General features: G+C 40.2%; 1 protein-coding gene across 2 annotated transcripts in view; it reads left to right on the top strand.

Moving 5' to 3' along the window:
• LPP (LIM domain containing preferred translocation partner in lipoma) overlaps positions 1-22,061 on the top strand; it is a 641,451-nt gene that overhangs the window by 370,943 nt on the left and 248,447 nt on the right. Inside the window, exon 7 of one of the 2 annotated variants that reach the window (XM_007448432.1) lies at positions 8,574-9,266. In XM_007448432.1, the coding sequence (XP_007448494.1) occupies positions 8,574-9,266 (693 nt within the window). The remainder of the gene's footprint in view (positions 1-8,573; positions 9,267-22,061) is intronic. The other variant, XM_007448433.1, reaches the window with a different exon arrangement.

Raw genomic sequence — 22,061 nt, forward strand, 5'->3', positions numbered from 1 at the left:
TTTTTTTTTTTTTTTTTTTTGCGGTACGCGGGCTTCTCACTGTTGTGGCCTCTCCGTTGCCGAGCACAGCCTAGGGCCTAGCCTCTCCGTGGCATGTGGGATCTTCCCAGACCTGGGCACGAACCCGTGTCCCCTGCATTGGCAGGCGGACTCTCAACCACTGCGCCACCAGGGAAGCCCATTCATGGTACTTTTATTTAAAATTTGCCCTTTGACTATTTCTGTAGGAGTTTGAGCTGGCATCAAGTAGAATTTACATATACAGTCTGACCATTGAAATGAAAATAAGCACCTCAAATGCTTCTTTGAAAGATAGTAGTGTTAATAAATTCAAAAGGTAAAGTCCTTAAACTGTTTAGAGGGAGGGAGAGACTAATGAGATTACTGTAATTAAGTATGCATGAACACATTATTGACTGGGGGATTTTTGCAGAAACTAACGCCTGTGACCATAATAGCCTCCAGTCAAAAATGTGTTAAATAATGTAAATTATACAGCCACTATGATACAGCCACTATGGAGAACAGTATGGAGGTTCCTTAGAAAACTGAAAGTAGAGCTACCATATGACCCAGCAATCCCACTACTGGGCATATACCCTGAGAAAGGCATAATTCAGAGAGTCATGTACTACAGTGTTCACTGCAGCATTATTTACAATAACCAGGACATGGAAGCAACCTAAGTATCCCTCGACACATGAATGGATAAAGAAGATGTGGCACATACATACAATGGAATATTACTCAGCCATAAAACGAAACGAAATTGAGTTATTTGTAGTGAGGTGGATGGACCTAGAGTCTGTCATATAGAGTGAAGCAAGTCAGAAAGAGAAAAACAAATACTAGTTTGTTTTTGTATGCTAGTACATATATATGGAATCTAAAAAAAAAAAAGAAAAGAAAAGATGGTTCTGTTGAACCTAGGGGCAGGATAGGAATAAAGACGCAGACCTAGAGAATGGACATGAGGACACGGAGAGGGGGAAGGGTAAGCTAGAATGAAGTGAGAGAGTAGCATTGACATATATACACTACCAAATGTAAAATAGATAGCTAGTGGGAAGCAGCTTGGTGTTTTGTGACCGCCTAGAGGGGTGGGATAGGGAGGGTGGGAGGGAGACGCAAGAGGGAGGGGCTATGGGGATATACGTATACCTATAGCTGATTTACTTTGTTATACAGAAGAAACTAACACAATATTGTAAAGCAATTATACTCCAATAAAGATGTTAAAAAAATGTTACATCAGAGTTCCTTGATTGTCAAGTAATAAGAGAAATGAGATAGCTCATATTTTACATATTTGGTTGTAATCTGACAAGAGAAATGCACTTTTCTTGGGAGACCATTACTCATTTATTCAAATGTTTGTTACATGCCTACTATGTACTATGATATGAAAACGCCAGTGGAAAAGCAGCAGCGAATAAAAGGGACAATCTCTAACTTTATGAGAACAGACATACACAAGTGTGATATGTGTAGAAGAGCTCACTGTGCCGGAGGATTTGGGCAAAGGTTCACTGAGGAACCTGACACTCAAGCTGAGACTTCAGGGGTTCTTCGGAATTAGCTAGACATAGAATCGAGAGAGAGGTGGGAAGGCCCAGAGGTCTAATCCATGAGACAGGAGAGAGTCTAGCACATCAGATATGAAAGGAAGTCAGTGTCAGAGAGTAACATGACAGGTACCTCTCAAGGAGAGACAGAAGAAATAGACTGAGTCCAAATCACTCTACTAAACCACTGAAGATTTTTAAGCAGGAAAGTAATGTGATTAGATCTGTATTTGAGAGAAATCACTCTTCCTACAGAATGAAGGATTCATTGAAGGGGAACAAGCATAGATACTGGGAGACCAGTTTGGATGCTGTTGGATAATTCCTGGTGAGAGGTGGTGGTGTCTTGGAATTGAATTACAGCAGAGGAAATGGTTGAAATGCAGACAACTTTGAGAGATATAGAAATTCCTATTTGGGGAATAGGATCCACAGGATTTGATACTTGAATGGGATGTGAAGGAGAGGCTGAAGAATGACTCCTAGTGTTCTCATTCGAACAGTGCTGGGGTGGATGAGAAAACCAGATGAAAGGCATGAAAAGCAGATTCAAGGGAGATGATAAAACAGTTTTTAACATCTTGAGCCTGAAGAGCGAATGAGACATCCGAGTAAACACATGAAATAGACAGTTGAATATTGGGGTCTAGCATTTCAGGTACAGATGGATTCTGGAGAGAGAACTTCAAGAGAGTCATCATACATAGGAGCTATTTCAAGTTGTGGGCGTGGTCCTGGAGAGAGTTAATAGAGGAGAGGAGGTCCTGTGTCAGATAAAAAGGATCTTTATTCAGGGGCGATTGGGCAATATGTTGACTAATGTTGTCAGTAGCACTTCTATAGAAAGATTGGAAAAGTACTTCTAGCAGAAAGCTAGCAAGAGCCTGGGTCCTTGCTGTCACTGTTGAACAGACATAGTGGTTCTTGGCTGCCCTTTCTATTACAAAAGACAAATTTCTATCTATGACCGTGCTAATTTGATTTTCTGTAGCTTACAGTTTGACTTCTTCCCAACTTATAAAACATGCAAGTCAGTTATGAAAACCCTGTAAGGTATTTGCTTTAATGGAGGTATGTACAAAGCCCATTGGTGGTAAAGCCAGAGGACCATAGAAAAACCCCCAAATCCTTCCAGGGGATTTTTATGTCTTTTTATGTTTTTATTTTTCCATTAATTATTTTGTAAATATCTTCAACATGTAAAGCTCTGTTAGGCTAATGGGAAGAGGATAGGATGTCTCCCTGTCCGCCAGCAGTTTATAGTCTGGTATAGGGGCTAATACATAGTAACTGTTGAATGGATGTCTCCAGACTTCTGGAAAGACATTACAGCAGAGGCACCATTTGATCAGAGACTTAACGAATCAGTAGGCAACTTCCAGGCAGAAGATGGCTGTTTGAGCTGCAGATGAGAAACATGAAGGAGAGTCATAAAGAACAAATCATAGACTCTATAGAGGGAGGTGCTGGTGGACAGATATGAGTATACACATGAGTGTATGGTCTATTCCCATCTCTACATAAGCCTATTAGGCTTAATATGCTGTGACTAATATAGGAAATAAGGAGGTGTCTAGACAGAAAGGCAAGGGCTAGATTGGAAAGTCCTTATAAAGTGTATTTAAAAAAGGGAGAGAGAGTACACCATGATAAAAAGAGTTCCACACAAGGCAGAGTCATTGGCAGATTTGCATCAGCAGAGAGCCTGGATCAGATAGTCACGTTAGAGAGATCACTGTGACAGTACTGAGGAGGAGATATGAGAGACAAGTGAGGTTAGATCATGGCAGTAAACAGCTCTGAGAAGTGATGATAGGAGCCAGAACTAGGAGAGAGAAAGTGAGACGGAGGTAAAGTATAGGGGTGCCAGAAGTAATCAGGGCTTATATAGAAGACATAATAGTAGATTTGGGGTGTGTGTGCGTGTGTGTGTGTGCGTGTGTGTGTGTGTACGTACGTGTACGTACATGCAGGGTGTGTTCAGGGAATGGGCGGGTCAACGGTGAGAGGGATATAGGGATGTAAGATGTTATTCTGAGTTGGGCAGAAAGGAAGTTGAGGGCCTGCTCCCAAAGGTGAGCACGAGAGGTGCTCTTACAGCTCCTTGTCTGTTCTTGTCTCATGGCCACAGCCAGTTCTGCCTGGTAGTGGAGACATCCGTTCAAACAGTAATTGATCAGTCCCTCTACCAGACTACATACAAACTCCTGGGGGACAGGAAGACATGCGCTGTTCATCCTGGGACACTGTCCTCCTCCCATTAACCTCGCTGAGCTTTCCATGTTGAAGATGCTTAGAAAATAATTAATGGAAGAATAACCACATAAAAACACTGCTACAGAGATATTCAAGTCTCAGGGAAAAAAATATGTATATATGTATATATATATCTGTATGAGTGTAATTTTTAAAATGTGCCTGTTTTTCAAAATGAAAATGTTAAATCATGATAAAACTTCAAGAATTCTTGCAAAGAACAAAAAAGAAATGAAATGCCAAAAATAAATATTTGGAAGTGCCTACTAATCCAGTAAGTAGAAAAGATTCGCTGTGTATTTAATTGAATATGTGGGCCAAGAAAGTGTTGCCATAGCTTTCTTCTATCATCAAGAACATAAATAAGTATGCTTTAAAATGATTCCTGTTCTTTACCCCTTCCACCTCCAGTGAGGTAAAGAATTTAAAATTGCAAAGGAAAAAAATAGAGCTAAATGTGCTATTTTCACACACGTAGTTTTGAAATAGAAAATACTCAGAAACATGCCGGCACATACATAGCAGAATTCATAATAAAGTTGTGAGAAACCTTCTCATCTAGGGAGATATTTCCTAGAAGATAGCAATGGCTCCTGAAATTGCTCCCTGATGCCTTCCTTCAAAGACTTTAGGAATCTGTAAGTAGTGAATGTGTGTGCACATGTGTGTAAGTTCACCAAGAAAGAAAAAGTGAAAGAAATTTGTTGAAGAAAGTTGCTTCTAAGGAGTTAGGTCTGCATTCTTTTTTGTTTACTTTATGAAAGTGATTGGTTTTCATCTTCAAAGTATGTGACTTTTGAGGTATCTGTTTTTGGGGCAGACTCCTTTCCAGCTGTGGCCCAGAGTATGCCTGTCATTAGCTCAGTTGCTCAGTCACTGTCTCCATTTATAGTTGGGTTTGTAAAGTGTTTAAAATAGGAACTCTGGGTTTCTGCTGATCTTGAGTCATCAAAGAAAAGAAAAGCTTTATTCCTTCTTATATTCAGTTCCATCCATGTGGACATTTTTTTTTTTTTTTACATTTATCAAGTTTAATTTTTATTTCTCGGGAACTTTTAACAAATTATAATAAAACGATAGATTTGTTAATTGCTTAGTAGAGGGTGTAACACAATAAACTATTTTAAGCTGCAATTATAGTTAACAATAATAATAACAATTACTTTTATCATCATCTTTCAAAAATACTCCATCAGTGATTTTTCACAATTCTGTACACCTAAACACTGATAAACACTTAAGTACTTTTAAAACAACGCTTTTATCAAAATTTCATAGCACAGTAGCGTTGTTTTTTTAAAGCCTTGATTGAACTCTTTATTTGATAAATTATCTGTTTCATTAGTTGTTTTGTCAGGTTTTTTTTCCCTTGTTCTTTCCTTTGAAACAAATTCCTCTGCCTTCTCATTTTGCTTAACTTTCTCTGTCTCAATGAAATTTGATGAAACAGTTACCCATCCCAGTCTTGAAGAGGTGTCCTTGTGTGAGAGCATCCCTATACAGTCTACCCAGTGGCTTTGGTGGGAGAACTGTATCTGAAGTGATCACGAGTTACATCTTTCCCCAGGGTGTGCTGGCAGCTATCACCTTGGTAGGAGGTGGGGCTGGAGATGGAGGGGCTAGGGCCAGAGCCAGGTGTGAGCCAGGGCTTCTCTTCTGTTCAGTGGCCAGTACCACGCTAATGGGGGGAAGAGTCAGTCCCCAATGTGGACATTTTTTAAGACCTACATGGTTGACTAGAAAAATCTAACCTTACTTTTTTTTTTTTAGGTTCAAACTGACTCTTCCATACTCTCTGCTACAGAATGTCAGGGTCTTACTGAGCATTTATTTAGGAATTTCTTCAGGACATGTATTTTTACAAACCACTTAATGTGGAAACTGCATCTTCTGTTGGGTGCTATTGGGACCACCTTACAGAAGGGAAGGGAAAGGCTACTCCACCAAGGGAAAGGCTACTCCACCAAGACAAGAATACTCAATGATGCTTAAATTACAAAAGGAAATGGCAGCTTTGCTCCCTCAGAGGCTATCAAAAAAGGAAAAAGATAACTCTATTCAACAGCTTTCTGTAACTTAACATAAAACTAAATCTAGAATTACAAAATCTCTAGGAAACTACAATCGAGACAAATCACAAATATGACAGGAAAAGATAGCCGTCACAGTCAGATCCCAATGAAGATGATAGCACACAGAAACTAGTCCCTTTCAAGGAGCTGATTTATAAATGCATTGTGTAAATAGGTCCACTTGGGTATAGAGAAGCCATTAGGGACAAAGTGATAATCTGGGGCTAGCAGAGTCAGAACTGTCATCTCCCTAGGTTCAAGAGGACCAAGGGGGAGAGCAGTGGTTTAAATAGGAGGAGAGAGTGTGGTAGAAGAGAGATCCTAGAAAGGACCAGTGACCCTCCTTGGCTGACAGCTGGGAACTTCACAATCAGGTTCCCAGAAGACATGTGGCTCAAGAGTTTACTGGTGTCTCTCAACAGGGGCACTGTTGTCATCTTGGGTTTGACAATGATGTGTTTTTGCCTTTTAACCATTCAGTGAAAATAGAATCCCCTAATCACTGTGACAGTAAAAAACATTGCCACACATTTCTAAACTCTCCCTGGTCGCTAGGTGATTTCCTCTCCAGTTGAGAACCGCTATACAGAGAATTCCCTGGCAGTCCACTGGTTAGAACTCCACGCTTCCACTGAAGGGGGCATAGGTTTGATCCCTTAGTTCCAGGATACCTGGCCCGGGAACTAAGATCGGGCAAGCAGCATGGCATGGCCAAAAAAAAAAAAAAAAGAGAGAACTACTATATGTTAACCAAACATCCCTGAGATGTTTTAATCTTTATCTCTGGATCAACCTAGATCACCAGAAAGCTACTTCCAGAAAGCCGTATGTCTAAATCAGTATACTTGTATGTTATGGTGGGGACAGGATAGCTGTACTGTCTCCAGCCCCACATCCACGTCCCAGGCAGGAAGGAGGAAAAGGGGAAAGTAGGAAGGGATCATGCTGTGTCAGGAGAGCTCTAGCTTTTCCAGAAATGCTTTGCATGCATCTCATTGGCCAGAACTGTGTCACGTGGCAACTCCTACCTGCAAAGTAATCTAGGGAAGAGTGGGCACCTTGCTGCCCCAAACAAAGCAAAATTTTTGAGTGATGAAGAAGGGCGGTGGGTATGGGGAAGCAGTTAGCATCTGCCCCTCATGTGTGTATCTCTAATGGCTTGGTGTGGGCAAAGGACACTAGAGTAATATAAAGTGTCGTTTCTTCCTATACATACTAGAATTGACCTGGAAATTAATGAACAACCGAATTAGGGTGTGGTCATTCATTTCTTGTATCAACAGATCTAATCATAGTAAGCCAGAGCAAAATTAAGACAGTCTGTCACTGGAATGTTTACAGATCCCTAATAGACTAGTGCCTTAGGATGAATGTTTGAATCTTCAAACCTTCCCTAAGCCTTTACTTCTCCCCAGCCTAACCAAGACCTCTCGCAGTTCAGCAGAAAGTCTTTTAATCTTTGTGGCCTTAGGACATTTTTAGGGCATTCAGTAAGTATTTCTGCATTGAACAAATGAATGCTACAAAAAACAAAGATGTAAAGGGAGGAGGCTGCATTTGAGTTATCTTTGGTAAATCACTCTTTGACAGGAATCTTTGATCCTAAATTTAGTATTTCTTTGGTTGTACCAGCAGTATTTGTTTATTTCTCCCAACACCCCTCATTGCTTTTTTTTGATCCCTCTGCTTAGTCCTTCAGCTCTCTTTCTCTAGTATTGCCTTTTAGCAGTATGGTGACCCAAGTCTTCCGGTAGTTTGTTTGAGATCCCATTGTTCAATTTATCTGTTGTCTTTTGGTGCTGGTGCTTTTGATGTTTCTATATGTATTTTAAAAAAAATCATTGCCAAATCCAATGTCATGAATTTTTTTCTTCTGTGTTTTTTTTAAGGAGTTTTATAGTTTTAGCTCTTATATTTAGAGCTAGAATTTGGGGTTACTTTTTGTATACGGTGTAAAGTAAGGGTCCAGCCTCATTCTTTTGCATGTGGATGTCCAGTATTCCCAGCACCATTTGTTGAAAAGACTATCCTTTCCCCATCAGATGGTCTCGGCACCTATGTCAAAAATCAAACCACGTATGCAAGGATGTATTTCTGGGCTCTCAATTCTATCCCATTGGTCTACGTCTGTCTTTATGCCAATGGAACACTGATTATTATAGCTTTGTAATAAATTTTGAAGTTGCGTAGTGTGAGAGCTCCAATCTTCTTTTTCAAGATTGTTTTGGTTATTCAGAGCCTCAAAAGTTCCATTGGGGTTTTGACAGGGATTGCATTAAATCTGTACATTGCTCTGGGTAGTAGTAACATTTTTACAATATCAAGTCTTCCAATCCATGAACATGATGTGTCTTTCCATTTAGTTGTATCTTCTTTAATTTATCAGCAACATTTTGTACTTTTCAGTGTATAAGACTTTCACCTCTTTGGTTAAGTTTATTCCTAAGTTTTTTCTTTCTTTTTGAGGTTATTATAAATGGAATTGGTACACAGAAGCGCAACTGATTTTTGTGTTGTCTGTGAACTCTTAGAAGGCAGGAACCATGCCTTGTTTGTGTTTGGCCGAGTTAATACAAAAGTAATAATGGCACTTATTAATATTTGTCTGCTTATGTATTTTTATGTTTTATTGGCAATAATCTTTGTCTTTTATTTTTTCCTTTTCTCTTTTCTGCTTTAGGGCTCTACTAGCTCAACAACAGCTTCCCCTCCAGTCTCCACCCCTGTCACAGGACATAAGAGAATGGTCATACCAAACCAGCCCCCTCTGACGGCCACGAAAAAGTCTACGTTGAAGCCACAGCCTGTACCCCAGGCTGGACCCATCCCCGTGGCTCCAATTGGAATGCTAAAACCCCAGCCTCAGCCCGTCCCAGCCTCCTACACTACGGCATCCACCCCTTCAAGGCCTACCTTCAATGTGCAGGTGAAGTCAGCCCAGCCCAGCTCTCATTACATGGCTGCCCCTTCACCAGGACACTTTTATGGCTCAGGGCCAGGGGCCCAGGGCTATAACACTCAACCAGTTCCTATCGCTGGGCAGGGTCCGCCTCCTTCCACACGGGGAGGCATGGATTATGTGTATATTCCACCACCAGGACTTCAGCCTGAGCCTGGGTATGGGTATGCCCCCAACCAAGGACGCTATTATGAACCCTATTGTGCAGCGGGGCCTGGCTATGGGGGCAAAAATGACTCTGATCCTGCCTATGGTCAACAAGGTCACCCAAATACCTGGAAGCGGGAACAAGGGTATACTCCTTTTGGCACCGGGAACCAGAACCCTGCTGGGATGTATCCAGTTGCTGGTCCCAAGAAGACCTATATCACAGATCCTGTTTCAGCCCCCTGTGCACCACCACTGCAACCAAAGGTAGGGAGCTCATTAATATAGTGATGGGAATAAGGGGGTACCTATCTTGGTCTGCCTTCCCCAGAAAGCAGAGCCTAAGGCAGAAGTATACGTGCTACTTTTATTTCATTAGAAAGTACAATCTGAAGGAAGTGCATGAGCGAAGCAGGAAAATGGGGAGATCCTACTTGGGGATACGGGGGCGTGTTACCAATATGGCTTCCGTTTAGTATCAAGTACAACTAAGGTTTCAATCTTGAAGGACCATCTTCCAAAAGACCATATGAACTGTAGCAGCTCAGGACAATCTGTTCGGGGAGAGGAAGGGAAAAGAATTTATCTTCCAGCTCCTTTCCTGTTGGTCAGAGCTTCCTTCTGTGGGTCACAGACTTCCTCACACTTAGATGTTGCATTTACTTGGTCACTAAATGGATCTGAAGTGTCTGATGCCTCAGCAGGGACAGGGAATCCCCACATGTGGAGGTGAGAGGTGCTCAGGGCAGCATGAGATGAGCTGATGACAGGTTGGGCTCGTGTGAAGGCGGTCAGAGCCCAAGCAAAGTTGATACCATAGTGACTGCTGGGGAAGAACAAGTGGACAAGGGCCCAGGAGACCGATGAGGCTAAGGAGATCTAAGGTAATGCAGATATCTTGCCTAGTCTTCTTTGGGAAGGGGCTATAGTAGAATGGCACTTGTTTACTACCCCTTGTTTATCTACATTAATGATCCTCCAAGAAGAATATTACTCTCCAACCATTAACCCTATGAGGCAACTTAAAAAAATTCTTTATGACAGTTATCTTTTTTGTTGTTTGATTTAATTTCAAGCATTTATGTGTTTTAAGTCAACATGTTCAATTACTTCCTGTGAATAGGCAAGATACAATACTATACACACCTACTCACCTACAACTTGGATTTTTCATGTGTCCTTGAACCAACATGATGATGTTTCCTCCCACCATGAAAAGAGGAACCAAGGAGAGTTACTTGGAAGGAGATAGATAGAGAAACCAATCTAGTTTTCAGCCACTGTGTTAGAACCGAGCACTCCCTTCCCCGTAGTAAGAACTGTAAGAAATCAGAAATTGGAGAGCCCTTGATTATCGAGAAGTTCAATGATAAATTGGGAGGATGTACTGGGTGGAAGTTTGGACTATATGTTTGTTTGTTTTTTAATCCTTTACGCAGTTGAGATTGTCAATTTCCAGGCATATCCATTCACATTTTCAACATTATCACAGAATTTAGTGAGGTCCTTACTCTCCGGGTAAGGAGTTTGCTAAATCACTATTCTCACATGAAAGCATCTGCTCTGTTAATGATGCGGATAGATTTTAGGTTACTTAGAGGAAAGAGCCCTTCCCAGCAAGTGGGGCCTGTGGGTAGCTGGAGACATCCGTCAACCTTATGACTGCCCATTACGTGAAAGTGGACCAAAGCCATGATCATCTTCCAACATAAAGATTTCAAGTGAAAACGTGAAGTGTTTTTGAAACATTGCTCTTGGAAGGACTTTCTTTCCAAAAATCTCTTTATGAAAAGAAATGTTATTGAGGGTTTTTTGTTTTGTTTTGTTTTGTTTTTAAAATAAATATTGCCCAAAATAGCCAAGCTGGACAACCTTGCCCTTTGTTAACATTGCAGTATATTTGCATTCGTCCATCCTGACCCCAGAGCAACCGGTTCAGAAGAAAATGGGGTTATTCAACTTTACCTCACTTTGGTACAATTGCAACAAATTCCCCTACAGAAGATTAAAGATTTAGGTTGGGACAATGGCCATCAACATTTAAGTTCCAATAGGTATGCAGTTTTGCCCTGTCCAAAGCAGCCTGACTGTGATAGGATGGCTGAGTGATGTTCCTAAGAGCAATAGATGGGCCCTGAGTTATTTAAGGATCCTGTTACCCCACCTGGGGAAACAGACATGAGACAGAGCAAAAGTATGTCTAGGTGGAGAGAATGATCTGGTAAAGTACAAAGCCAATCTTTGAGTTTCCTGATTTCCCATCATGTCAGTGGGCCTTCTGGAACCAATCCAGTAGTGTAAACAAAAGGATCAGCACCCGCTGCAAGACCTGGTTCTAAGATGTTAGGTCCAGAAACATCACTAGTATTTGGTCTGTCTTCATCAACTTACTTGGGGTGACAGAATGAACTTTTATTAACCACTCTCCAGAAAGCATGAAACTTTATTTTCCTTCTTATTTCAGTAAAAGAATTATTCAGGATGATCTATTACCTTGTTAAGGATTCTGGACATCAGTGGATTTCATGTCATTTAAAAAAATTCTGAAATATTTGTTTTTCAACAGTGTCATGTGTTTTAACATCATATTGTGCATTTAAAAAATGAAAATCAAATCATGTACTTTTTGCTGTGATTATTAAGGAGAGTGGTTAGAGATTGATATTTAGCCATCTGTCTTTGTTTTGGGAAAGGGGAAAGAGGCTGATGAAGCTACAGATATCGTCTGTGTGTGTTGTTGGAGGCATTGGTGGATGAAGGGGTGGGCTCTTTCACAGTTGCTCTTTGAGCAGAACACTACTGTATTCAACTGCACCTGTGCACAGAGCACCTTATTGTCTCAAATATTAACTTTGCTTGGCTTAGCGATGTGACTCCTGGCTTGAGAAGTGAGCTCCTAAATCTAATCCCAGTTCCTCCCTTGATATTCTTCTTTCAGCTTGAGGAAAAGCCTCTAGACCTCTTTATGTCGTGCTCCCAGCCTCACTAAAGTGGAATGTCATCTTCACTAATTAATTAATGACTGCAAAAGGCTTGGAAATCTCCAAGGGCTGAATAATTGCCAAGTGAGGACTATTCAGCTTTTTCACTGGTTTTCATTTATTTCCAATTTTTTAGGCACTGATGGAAAGCATACCTCGGTGCCTTAAAACAGTTACCTTTTGTTACACTGAGAAGTTCTTAGGAGTTTGGCATTTAACCCATTAGGGAAAAAGTTTTCAAAAAATGAAAGAAAGAAATCTCCTTTAGATTTGAGATAAGCTGCTTTAATTTTTCCACGCCATGGTGTGATATAGAAGAATAAGTAGAAGAAGGGAAGGAGAAAGTAGGAAAAAAAGGAAAAAAGAAAGAAAAAAGAAAGGAAGAAAAGAATGAAGAAAGGAAGGAGGCCAAATCAGAACCTACAAGCCTTGGGGGATCGTGATTATATTTGTGTTTCCATAATGTGCTGAGCACTGAATTTGCATGCGACAGTAGACCATAATGTGTTTCCTGGACCATGTGAGCTGAGTTCCTTGAAAAATATTTTTATAAGCAAGTCTTTATAAGAGAGAAATGTTCTCTTCTCACTGGAAACCCTCTTAAAGACACAGTGGAATCTCTTCTCTTTGCCATTTTATAAAAGCTGATATCTGCTGGTTGTTGTGTTGTTCACAGAACTTTTGTCCTGGGTGTTAATCCTCACATTCCCGTGAGGTAGGATGTGTATTTTCTCCAATATTTAGGTAAGGTGGGTCAGCTTGAAAGCCCCAGAGCCAGGACCTAGAGGCAGTCATCACTTTCAGGTCCACAGTGGCAGGTAGCTTTAGCTTCCGCTTCCTTGTCATAACCCTAATCTATGGCAGCCTCGGCTCTGTTGCAGAGACAGGTATTTCCTCTGCAATATGTTAAGAGTGCTGGTGCTGTGCATCTCTGGAAAGCTGTGGAGACCCAACTAGTGGGGGGTTAAGTTAATTCTAAAGCCATCTATTAAAATCTCCTTGGAAAAATCCTTCAGGACAGTGAGAACTTGGAGATCAACCAATCACCTTTCAATAAATCCAACACCAAGTTTATCTTATCCAGAGTCAGAACAGATTCCTACTGTTCATTTAGTGTTTGAATCTGGGGATATTTAATGCGTCAGAGAGGAGAATGAAGGTAGTGAACCACCAGGGTCAGTGTTGACGGATCCCCAAGACCTGGGAATTGTGGAGATTAAGAAAATATTTGAGAATGTTGATACAGTAGCATTTCAGATATTCAAGTAATATCAAAATATTTAAATTTCATTTCATTGTGGTCTTTTCCACAGTGAAATGGAGGTTGTATATATTGGGCGTCCTGCAAGAATTGGTGGCATTTGGGAGAAAACTATCTTTATGGTAATCCCTATGCTAAATATCTCTCAATTCCAGGATCAGAGAAACAAAAAAGAAGTGTTTGTTCGGGTGGGGAGGATAGATGTGGATATAGGCCTCCAGTCAGGTGCTAATAATACCTAGGTCTGTATAAAGCTGAGGATGGAAGAGATTGCTTGAGGAGGACAGTGACCGTAGTATTAGTAATTCCCCTTTGCACAGGGTTTTTCAGTTTCCAAAATGCTTTGAGGACCTCACAAAAAAACATAAGTGATAAGCACAGGTAGAGGATTTTGTCTCTCTTTTACTGATAGGGGTTCAAAAGCTCAATAATGAGAGTCACTCACCTAAGGTCATACTTTAAATTCATGGGTGAGCCACGATTCCAAATCAGGTTTTCAGAAGGTTTGTCCTCATGCTTTCCACCTGGTAAACTATGGATGCTGGTTTGGTGTTTGGATGGGGGGAGTGCCACATCAGCAATGGCAGCCACTGGGCGTGGCTCTGCCATGGCCCACATCACAGGCAGACATGTCGATAGGCTCAGGCAGTTGCGGTGCTGTGTCATGAGATCAACAGCTGCAGGGGAAGCACCGTTAGATCCCTGCTGGGCACCCAGGCTCAGCACTGTGGGGCTATGCTTCCTCTTTCCCATCACTATGTACAATTTATTCCAGTGTTTCTGCGTTCACAGTATCTCAAATCTGTTTTCTTACTGAAGCGCCCTTTGCTGCTGTCCTGGTTCAGTTGTCCCCGTTTCTCACCTGAGCCATTGAAATGGCCCTTTACTGGGTGTCCCCACCTCTAGTCACTCCACACCTGTTCATCCTACACATGCTATCAGATTAACCTTTCTACCCCACAGCTCTGTGCTCGTCACTAATTGCCTTTTCTCAAAAACCTTCAGGAGTCCCCACCCAGTTATGGAATGAATTGAAACCCCGGCCTAGATTTCCAGTTTTATCTCCCCCTTTAAGCATCCCAGCTTCCAGCTGAGAGATTACATTCCTAGTTATGTTTCATCTCTATAGCGTTCATCGTGGACCTACTTCTTCCTCGAATGCCTTCCCAGACCTCCCCCCAAATAAACTAAATGTTTGCATATCCAACGTGACCCAACGTGACCCATTAAGACCACACTAAAGTGTTAATCTCTCTTGTGAAGCCTTCTCTTTCTAAAATTAAGTTGTACATTATTTTACCCTCTCTCATGTAAATTTTCACACACTTACTGTACTAGAATCATTTATGTACCTGTCCTTCACCAGCCTATGCCCTAGCATATAGTAGACTCTGAGATTTAGGGGATAGAGATGGTATCTGAGCACTGTTTCGTCCAGAGTAACTGAGACAGTACCTAATACATTCTTGTTTAATGAAGGTACTTGAAGAAACTTCCTATGTCCTAGTAAAATAAGGAGTAAGCCCTGCTTTAGAACTTAGCAGATTGTTGAGCAAAATGCCAAAACCCAAACCTACACCACCAAATTAGCTTAGGTGACCTCAGTAACACACGCATTGTCACATGAGCAACTCAGTGTCCAAAGTAGCTAGATAATTTCTCGTGTTCACTATTGTGCTAATGTTTTACATTCCTTCTGGGATACATGTGTGTATGTGTATGCTGTTATGTACACAGTCTTTTTTACTTTTTGCATTTGCCAAATGTCCGTAGAATTTGTTGATTCAGATTCTTTAATTACCTTTTTGAGGTTCAATTTATATACAATAAAATGTGCCCATTTCAAATGCACAAGGCAGTGAATCTTTGGCAGATTTGTGCACCTGGGTAACCACCATCAAAATCAAGATAGAGAACATTTCCACTACCCCACAGAGCTCCCTCGAGCCCTCTTGTAGTCAGCCCCCTTTACCCTCAGCCCCAGGCAACCTTTCTGCTTTCTAACATGGATTATTTTTTCCCTTTCTAGAATTCCATATAAATAGAATCATATGGTATATACTCTCGCATCTAGGCTCCTTCTACTCACTATAATTTTTTTGAGCTTCATTTGTGTATGTATCCATTATATGGATATACTACATTTTGTTTATCCATTCACTTGTTTAGGGGCATTTTTTTTCCTCCATTTTTGATTATTAATAAAGCTGCTATGAACATTCATGTACAAGTCTTTATATGAACATAGTTTTCATTTTTCTTGGATAAATACCTAGCAGAGGAATTGCTAGGTTGTGTGGTAAATATTCAACTTCATAAGAGACTGCTGAATTGTTTTCCTAAATGTACCATTTTACAATCTCACCAGCAATGTATGAGAGGTCCAGTTGCTACCTAATCCTGGCAGCACTTGGTGTTGTCAACCTTCTTAATTTTAGCTATTTTCATGCTGTATAGATGTATCTGATTGTGGTTTATATTTACATTTTCCTTTTGATTAATGATGTGGAACACTTACTGTTCACGCACTTATTAGCCATTTGTATGTCTTCTTTTGTGAAGTGTCACCAAATTTTTGGTTTATTTTTTAAATTGGGTTGTTTCTTTTTTTTTTTTTTTTTTTTTTTTTTTGAAGTTTCCCCAAATTTTTTGTTTTTTTTTTAAATTGGGTTTTTTTTTTTTTTTTTTTTTTTTTTTTTCTTTTGGAAGAGTACATTACGTATTCTGAGTAAGAGTCCTTAGATATATGCATTCCCAGTCGGTGACTTGACTTTTCATTTTCTTAATGTTGTTTTCTAAGAGCAGAAGTATTTACTTTTGATGGAGGTCAATCTTTCACTTTTATCTTCTATAGTTTATGCTTTCTGTTTCCTTAGGTATTTTTGCCTCCTCATGGTCATAAAGATTTTATTCTGTGCTTTCTTTTAGATGTTTTACAGGTAAATTCAAGGTTATAATTCACTTTGAGTTAATCTTTGTGTATTGTGTGAGATCAGGGTCAAAAGTCATTTACCCCCATTGAGATACACAGTTTTTCCATCATGATTTATTGAAAAGACTCTTTTCTTCCATTGAAGTACCTTGACACCTCTGACAAAAATCAATTGACCACAGATGTGTGGGTCCATCTGGACTCTATCCTTTTCCATTAATTTGTATATCTATCCTCAAGCCAATGCCACACTATCTTGATCTCTGACTTTTATACAAGATTTTGAAATCTGACAATATAAGCTTTCCATCTTTCTTCTCTTTCAAAAGTGCTTTGATTATTCTAGGTCTTTTCCATTTCCTTATACATTTTAGCATCAGCCTGTCAATTTCCACAAAATAGCTTGCTGTGATTTCAGTTGAGATTTTGTTGAATCTATAATTTGAAAAGAGCTGATATCTTAACAATATTGAGTCTTCCAACCCATGAACATGGTATAGCTCTCATTCTATTTATGCTTTTATTAATTCCTCTCAACAATGTATTATAGTTTTACCCGTATTTTGTTAAATTATTTCATATTCTGGGTGCTATTATAAATGGTATTTTTAAGAAATTCTTAATTTGCGGTTATTTTGTAGTGTATACAAATACCATTGATTTTTTAATATTGACCTTGCATCTTATGACCTCTTTAACAGTTTTACTAGCTTCTTAAGACTCCTTAGGCTTTTCTACCTGATCATTTCATCTGCAAATAAATTCTTGATTCAACTGTTTATTTCCTTTATGGATAAGAGTCTATCCATCAACTTTCTACGTTTGGAAGATTTGCTTCTTGATTGAAGAAGAGACAGTTTCCTACAAATTTGAAGGACGGAAATTGGAAAATAAAAATAATAAATCTTTACTCTCCGTTCCTCTAGACTGGCCTGTTGAAACTGTCAGACATAGAAGTTATCTTCAGAATCAGTAGGTTATAATCCCTGAAAATTACAGATGAGAAACTGAGGCCTAAAGAGTTACAGTGACCCGAAGAGTTAGTTATACAACTCGTAAGTGGCACATTTGAGTAGAAAACTTAACACTTTTTTCTAAATCACAATTTCTCTCTACATTGGTTCAAGACCAACGAGATCGGAAGTATAAAGGACCTTTAAAAGGTATAGTGACTATTGTTAAAAGGAGCTGATCTCCTGGCCTTAGACCTCCACACTAATTCTGTAAGGCCTCTTAATAATAGAAGATGGAGGCCATTCTGGTCTTCCTTGTTCAGGCTCACAGTTGTTCCAGTGAGACGACTGGTTCTTAGGGTCTTTCTGATTTTGACTCAGTCTGTCATCTCTCCTTCCCCTGATTTTATTTTTTTAATTTATTTATTTTATTAGAGTTTTTTAAAAATTATTTTATTTATTTTACCGAGGTGAGCGGGGGCTACTCTTCGTTGCGGTGCGCAGGCTTCTCATTGCAGTGGCTTCTCTTGTTGTGGAGCGTGGGCTCTAGGCATGTGGGCTTCAGTAGTTGTGGCACACAGGCTTAGTACTTGTGGCTCGCAGGCTTTAGAGCGCAGGCTCAGTACTTGTGGCGCACGGGCTTAGTTGCTCCGTGGCATGTGGGATCTTCCCAGACCAGGGCTCAAACCCATGTCCCCTGCATTGGCAGGCAGATTCTTAACCACTGTGCCACCAGGGAAGCCCCTTCCCCTGATTTTAAAAGTTACCATGAGGGTGGATGTCCTAGTACACTAAGACATGTCTGTGAATATTATTTATTCATTTTACTTGTATAATGCTTTTCATAGATTTAGATGTTTGAAAGTATCCCAGGTCCCTAATCTCTTTGGAAAATTAAATAGTTTTAACAAACGACTCTAGCAATATGTAATTTTTTTGTGTTTAAGAGCAAGAGAATGCACTTCATTTTGCAAGTGGACCCACTGATATGTCCCTCTAGAAATCTCCTTTCCTTCTTGGCCAGCTGCAAACAACCACGCTGTCCTATTTCAGAGGAGAAACTATAGTTGTTCTCTTCGCCAGCAAACAAAGACACTCAACCACTATCAATGTATAATAATTAGTGGTGAATATAAAACCTTTGACAGATGTTACACCCAGAATATTGGGAAGTATCCCAAAGTGAAAGTCAAATAGTTGACTTTCCAAAACTGCTGTTGTCCCAGAAATATTTACTTGTTATGTTAGGTCTTTGGTTTTCCAGAATATGGAAAACCCAACTTTTGGACATACTCTTAGCAAATAATACAGTGTTTGCTCTATTTCTTCCTTAGAATTCAGTGACTGTTCTTCAGAAAAATACAATGTGGTTTATTTCAGAAGCTTACTTAACTATAACATCTTAGTTTACGTAACAATAACATGTAGCATTTGTGTAACCCCGTACAAAGTTTACCAAATACTTTCATATGTGGGGAAAACTCTGTAACATGTCCAGGGGCAGCTTGCCTAGTATCATACCAATACCCAATGTCAGAGGAAGGATAAGCTCTTAGGTCTTCTGACTGCCAACCCAATGTGTTCTTTCTACTCTGTGACACTTGCCTTCATTCATTCATAGCTGTCTGTATTTACACGTGTTAGCTCACTGTACAGTTATCAAAACATCAAATGTTCATTGGGCCAAACACCTTAGGGGTTAAAACCTTAGAGTTGTATTTCTGGGACGTAATACACTTAACGTTTGAAACCCAAGATTCAGTCAACATTATATCAAGAGTCCAGGAGTTGAAGCTATATACTAAATATAAGTTCCAGATAACAGGCCCCCTTTTATTCTGTCTTTATAAGTATTTGGTATATTTACTGCTCAAATATAGACACCTTGTTTATTTTTTGTGTCCCTTTAGGTATTATTGTGAAAAGGGATAAGAGAGTAGAGGTGTGCTTCGTATTCTTTATAGATCTGTTAGCTGAACGTATTTTTCATTGTGCATACATGCAATCTTTAACATGAATTTGGATAAACTTACTATAAAGTTAATACTTATAATCTTTACCAGATGGACCCCCCTTTTTTTTTTAAAATAGCCCGTAATTTTTTTTTTTTTTTCCGGTGCGCGGGCCTCTCACTGTTGTGGCCTCTCCCGTTGCGGAGCACAGGCTCCAGACGCGCAGGCTCAGCGGCCATGGCTCACGGGCCCAGCCGCTCTGCGGCATGTGGGATCTTCCCGGACCGGGGCACGAACCCGTGTCCCCTGCATCGGCAGGCGGACTCTCAACCACTGCGCCACCAGGGAAGCCTGAAACCCCATTTTTAATCCTGCTTTTCATCCCATCCAAAGGATGCAGAGTATTAAGCAGGCTCTCTATGAGACAGCTGAGGCTGATAATCCCTGCAGGGGTGGGGAAATTGCTAGTGACCAGCAGAGAACCAGATAAGAGTTAAGCAAGGCAGGTGGGGAACATGGACCAAGGCCCTGCCAACTGCAACCCATGGGCCAATCTCACCTGCCACCTGGTTTGGTAAATAATGTGTTATTTGAAATTCAGCCATGCTCACTTGCTTAAATATTATCTATGGCTGCTTTCACACTACAACAGGAAAATTGAGAAGGTGCATCAGAAGCTGTATGATCTTCCAAGCCCAAAACATTTACTGTATGTCCCTTCACAGAAGTTTTCTCAACCCCTTACTGAAAATGTGGAAATGACTTTGCAAAATTTAGGTTCTCATTAAAATTGCTTGAGTATTTTTCAGCTATTTTTTTCTTAGCCAATATATACTACATCTTGAGCCCGGAGGTTATTGGTGGGGATCTGGGGGCAGGGAAGAATTAAATATCAAAATTCCAAATTAACCTGCTACTTACAGAATAGATTCTGCATCCCTCCTGTTTTCCCAGCCTGGTCAACTACTCTTTAGCCTTCAAGAGCTATCTCTAATATTAAGTGCTTGGAGAAGCTTGACCATCAGCCCAGTCCCCACATATTATTAGTTTGTCTTTCTTCTGAATTCTTCTCACAGCACTTTTTAAAATCCCTTTACTATAGCATGCGTCTTATTGGATATTTTAAATAGGTAATAACTTTATTGAGATATAACTCATACACAATAGAATTTACTCATTTTAAATGTACAATTCAATCGTTATTATTGTTATTATTATTTTAGTGTATTCATGGAGTTGTGCAACCATCATCAGTTTTCTCATCCCAGGACAAAGCTCCTTACCCATTAACAGTCACTCATTTCCCTCAAACCTTCCAGCCCTTGGTAACCACTAATCTACTTTCTGTATCTATGGATTTGCCAAATCTGGACATTTGGAATTATACAATATATATATGGTCTTTTACTGGATTCTTACCATAATATTTACAAGTTTCATCTGTGTTGTAGCTCATATGAGTACTTCATTCTTTTTTATTGCTGAATAATATTCCAGTGTGTGGACATTCTACACTATATTTACTTTTTCATCAGTTGATAGGTGCTTGGGTTTTTTCCACTTTGGCTATTATGAATGATGTTATCAATATTTGAGTACAAGCTTTTGTATGGACGTTGCTTTCAGTTCTTTTGGGTATATACCTAGCAGTGAACTTGCTGGGTTATGTGGTGACATTTTGTTTAACCTTTTGAAGAACTGTTGGACTGCTTTCCAAAGGAGCTGTACCATCTTACATTTCCACCAGCAGTGTATGAGCGTTTCAATTTCTCCACATCCCCACATCCCATTTGATTTTAATCATGTTACGTGTCTGCCTCCCCAGATAGACATCTATGTTCTTCAAGTGTGTGAATCATGTCTAATTCAGTTGTGTTTCTTGTACACCTAACATAGTATCTTGCATATGTCAGGCACTCATGAATGAAAGAATCAATCAAAGTGAAATGATGGACATGGACCCACGTACAGTTCTTATTACTGAGGGTTCTTTGTTTTTGTTTTTAATAGCTGTGCTTTTATAGGTGTTTAATTTTTTTTTATTCTAGCTGTGTTACTGGTCTCTTCTGGTCTTTAGCTCCTAGCTTGTATTACCACTGATTAATCCTCTTTCAGATGGAGTCTATTTTAGTCCTTGTTAATTTCCCAGCCTACATCATTGTAGTTTTTCTCTCCTTTGTGGTGGTCAGTTTAACTTGCTCTTGTCTCTGTCCCATACAGCTCATTTTATGCGTATACCTAAAGAAGCTTTTTTCATCACTGAGGGAAATAGGACCTTCTGATCTCACCTTCTCCCACATGGCATTGTTGCTCTTTTCAGAAGTGAGTCTGCTCTTCCAGGAGCTCAAGCCTGAAACCTGAAGTCATGCTTGATTCCTCTTTTCTCTCACACAGCAAAATGCTTCATCTCCACCTTCAAAGTGTGTCTAAAACCCCACCATGTCTCAGCGCCTCCACTGCCTGCACCTGTCCAAGCCCCAGCACATCTTGCCTGGGGCATTTAACCCCCTCCTATTGCTCTGCTCTACTCACCTTTGTTCCACTTTGCCCTGTTCTCAACCCAGAGTGATCCCGTTTGTCACATTCGTTCACTGTCCTGCTCGAAGCAACAACAGCTTCCCATCTCAGCCAAGGGAAAAAAAAAAAAAAACCCGGAACTGTGCTTACAAGGCCCCACTGTCTCCATCTATTAACAGGCTGACGTCATCTAGCTCCGCCCCCCCTTCCTCTGCTCCAGCCACACTCCTGTTTCAGGGCCTTTGTTTTGTTGAGTCCTTTCCCCCTGGTATCCACGTGGCCTATTCTCTCACCTCCTGCGGGACCTCACTCAAAGGTTACTTTGCTGGAGGTGTTCCCTGACCACCCTAAAATCCCTCCACTGCCCCCAAAGTGTCCCTATCTACCTTCACTTTATTCCCCTGTAATGTTTTTTGTTTTTTTCTTTTTCTTTTTTTGTTACATTATGATTTCACTGCACATTCCT

The sequence above is a fragment of the Lipotes vexillifer genome, unplaced genomic scaffold, assembly GCF_000442215.2.
Source record: "Lipotes vexillifer unplaced genomic scaffold, Lipotes_vexillifer_v1.1 scaffold388, whole genome shotgun sequence".
Lineage (NCBI taxonomy): Eukaryota > Metazoa > Chordata > Mammalia > Artiodactyla > Lipotidae > Lipotes > Lipotes vexillifer.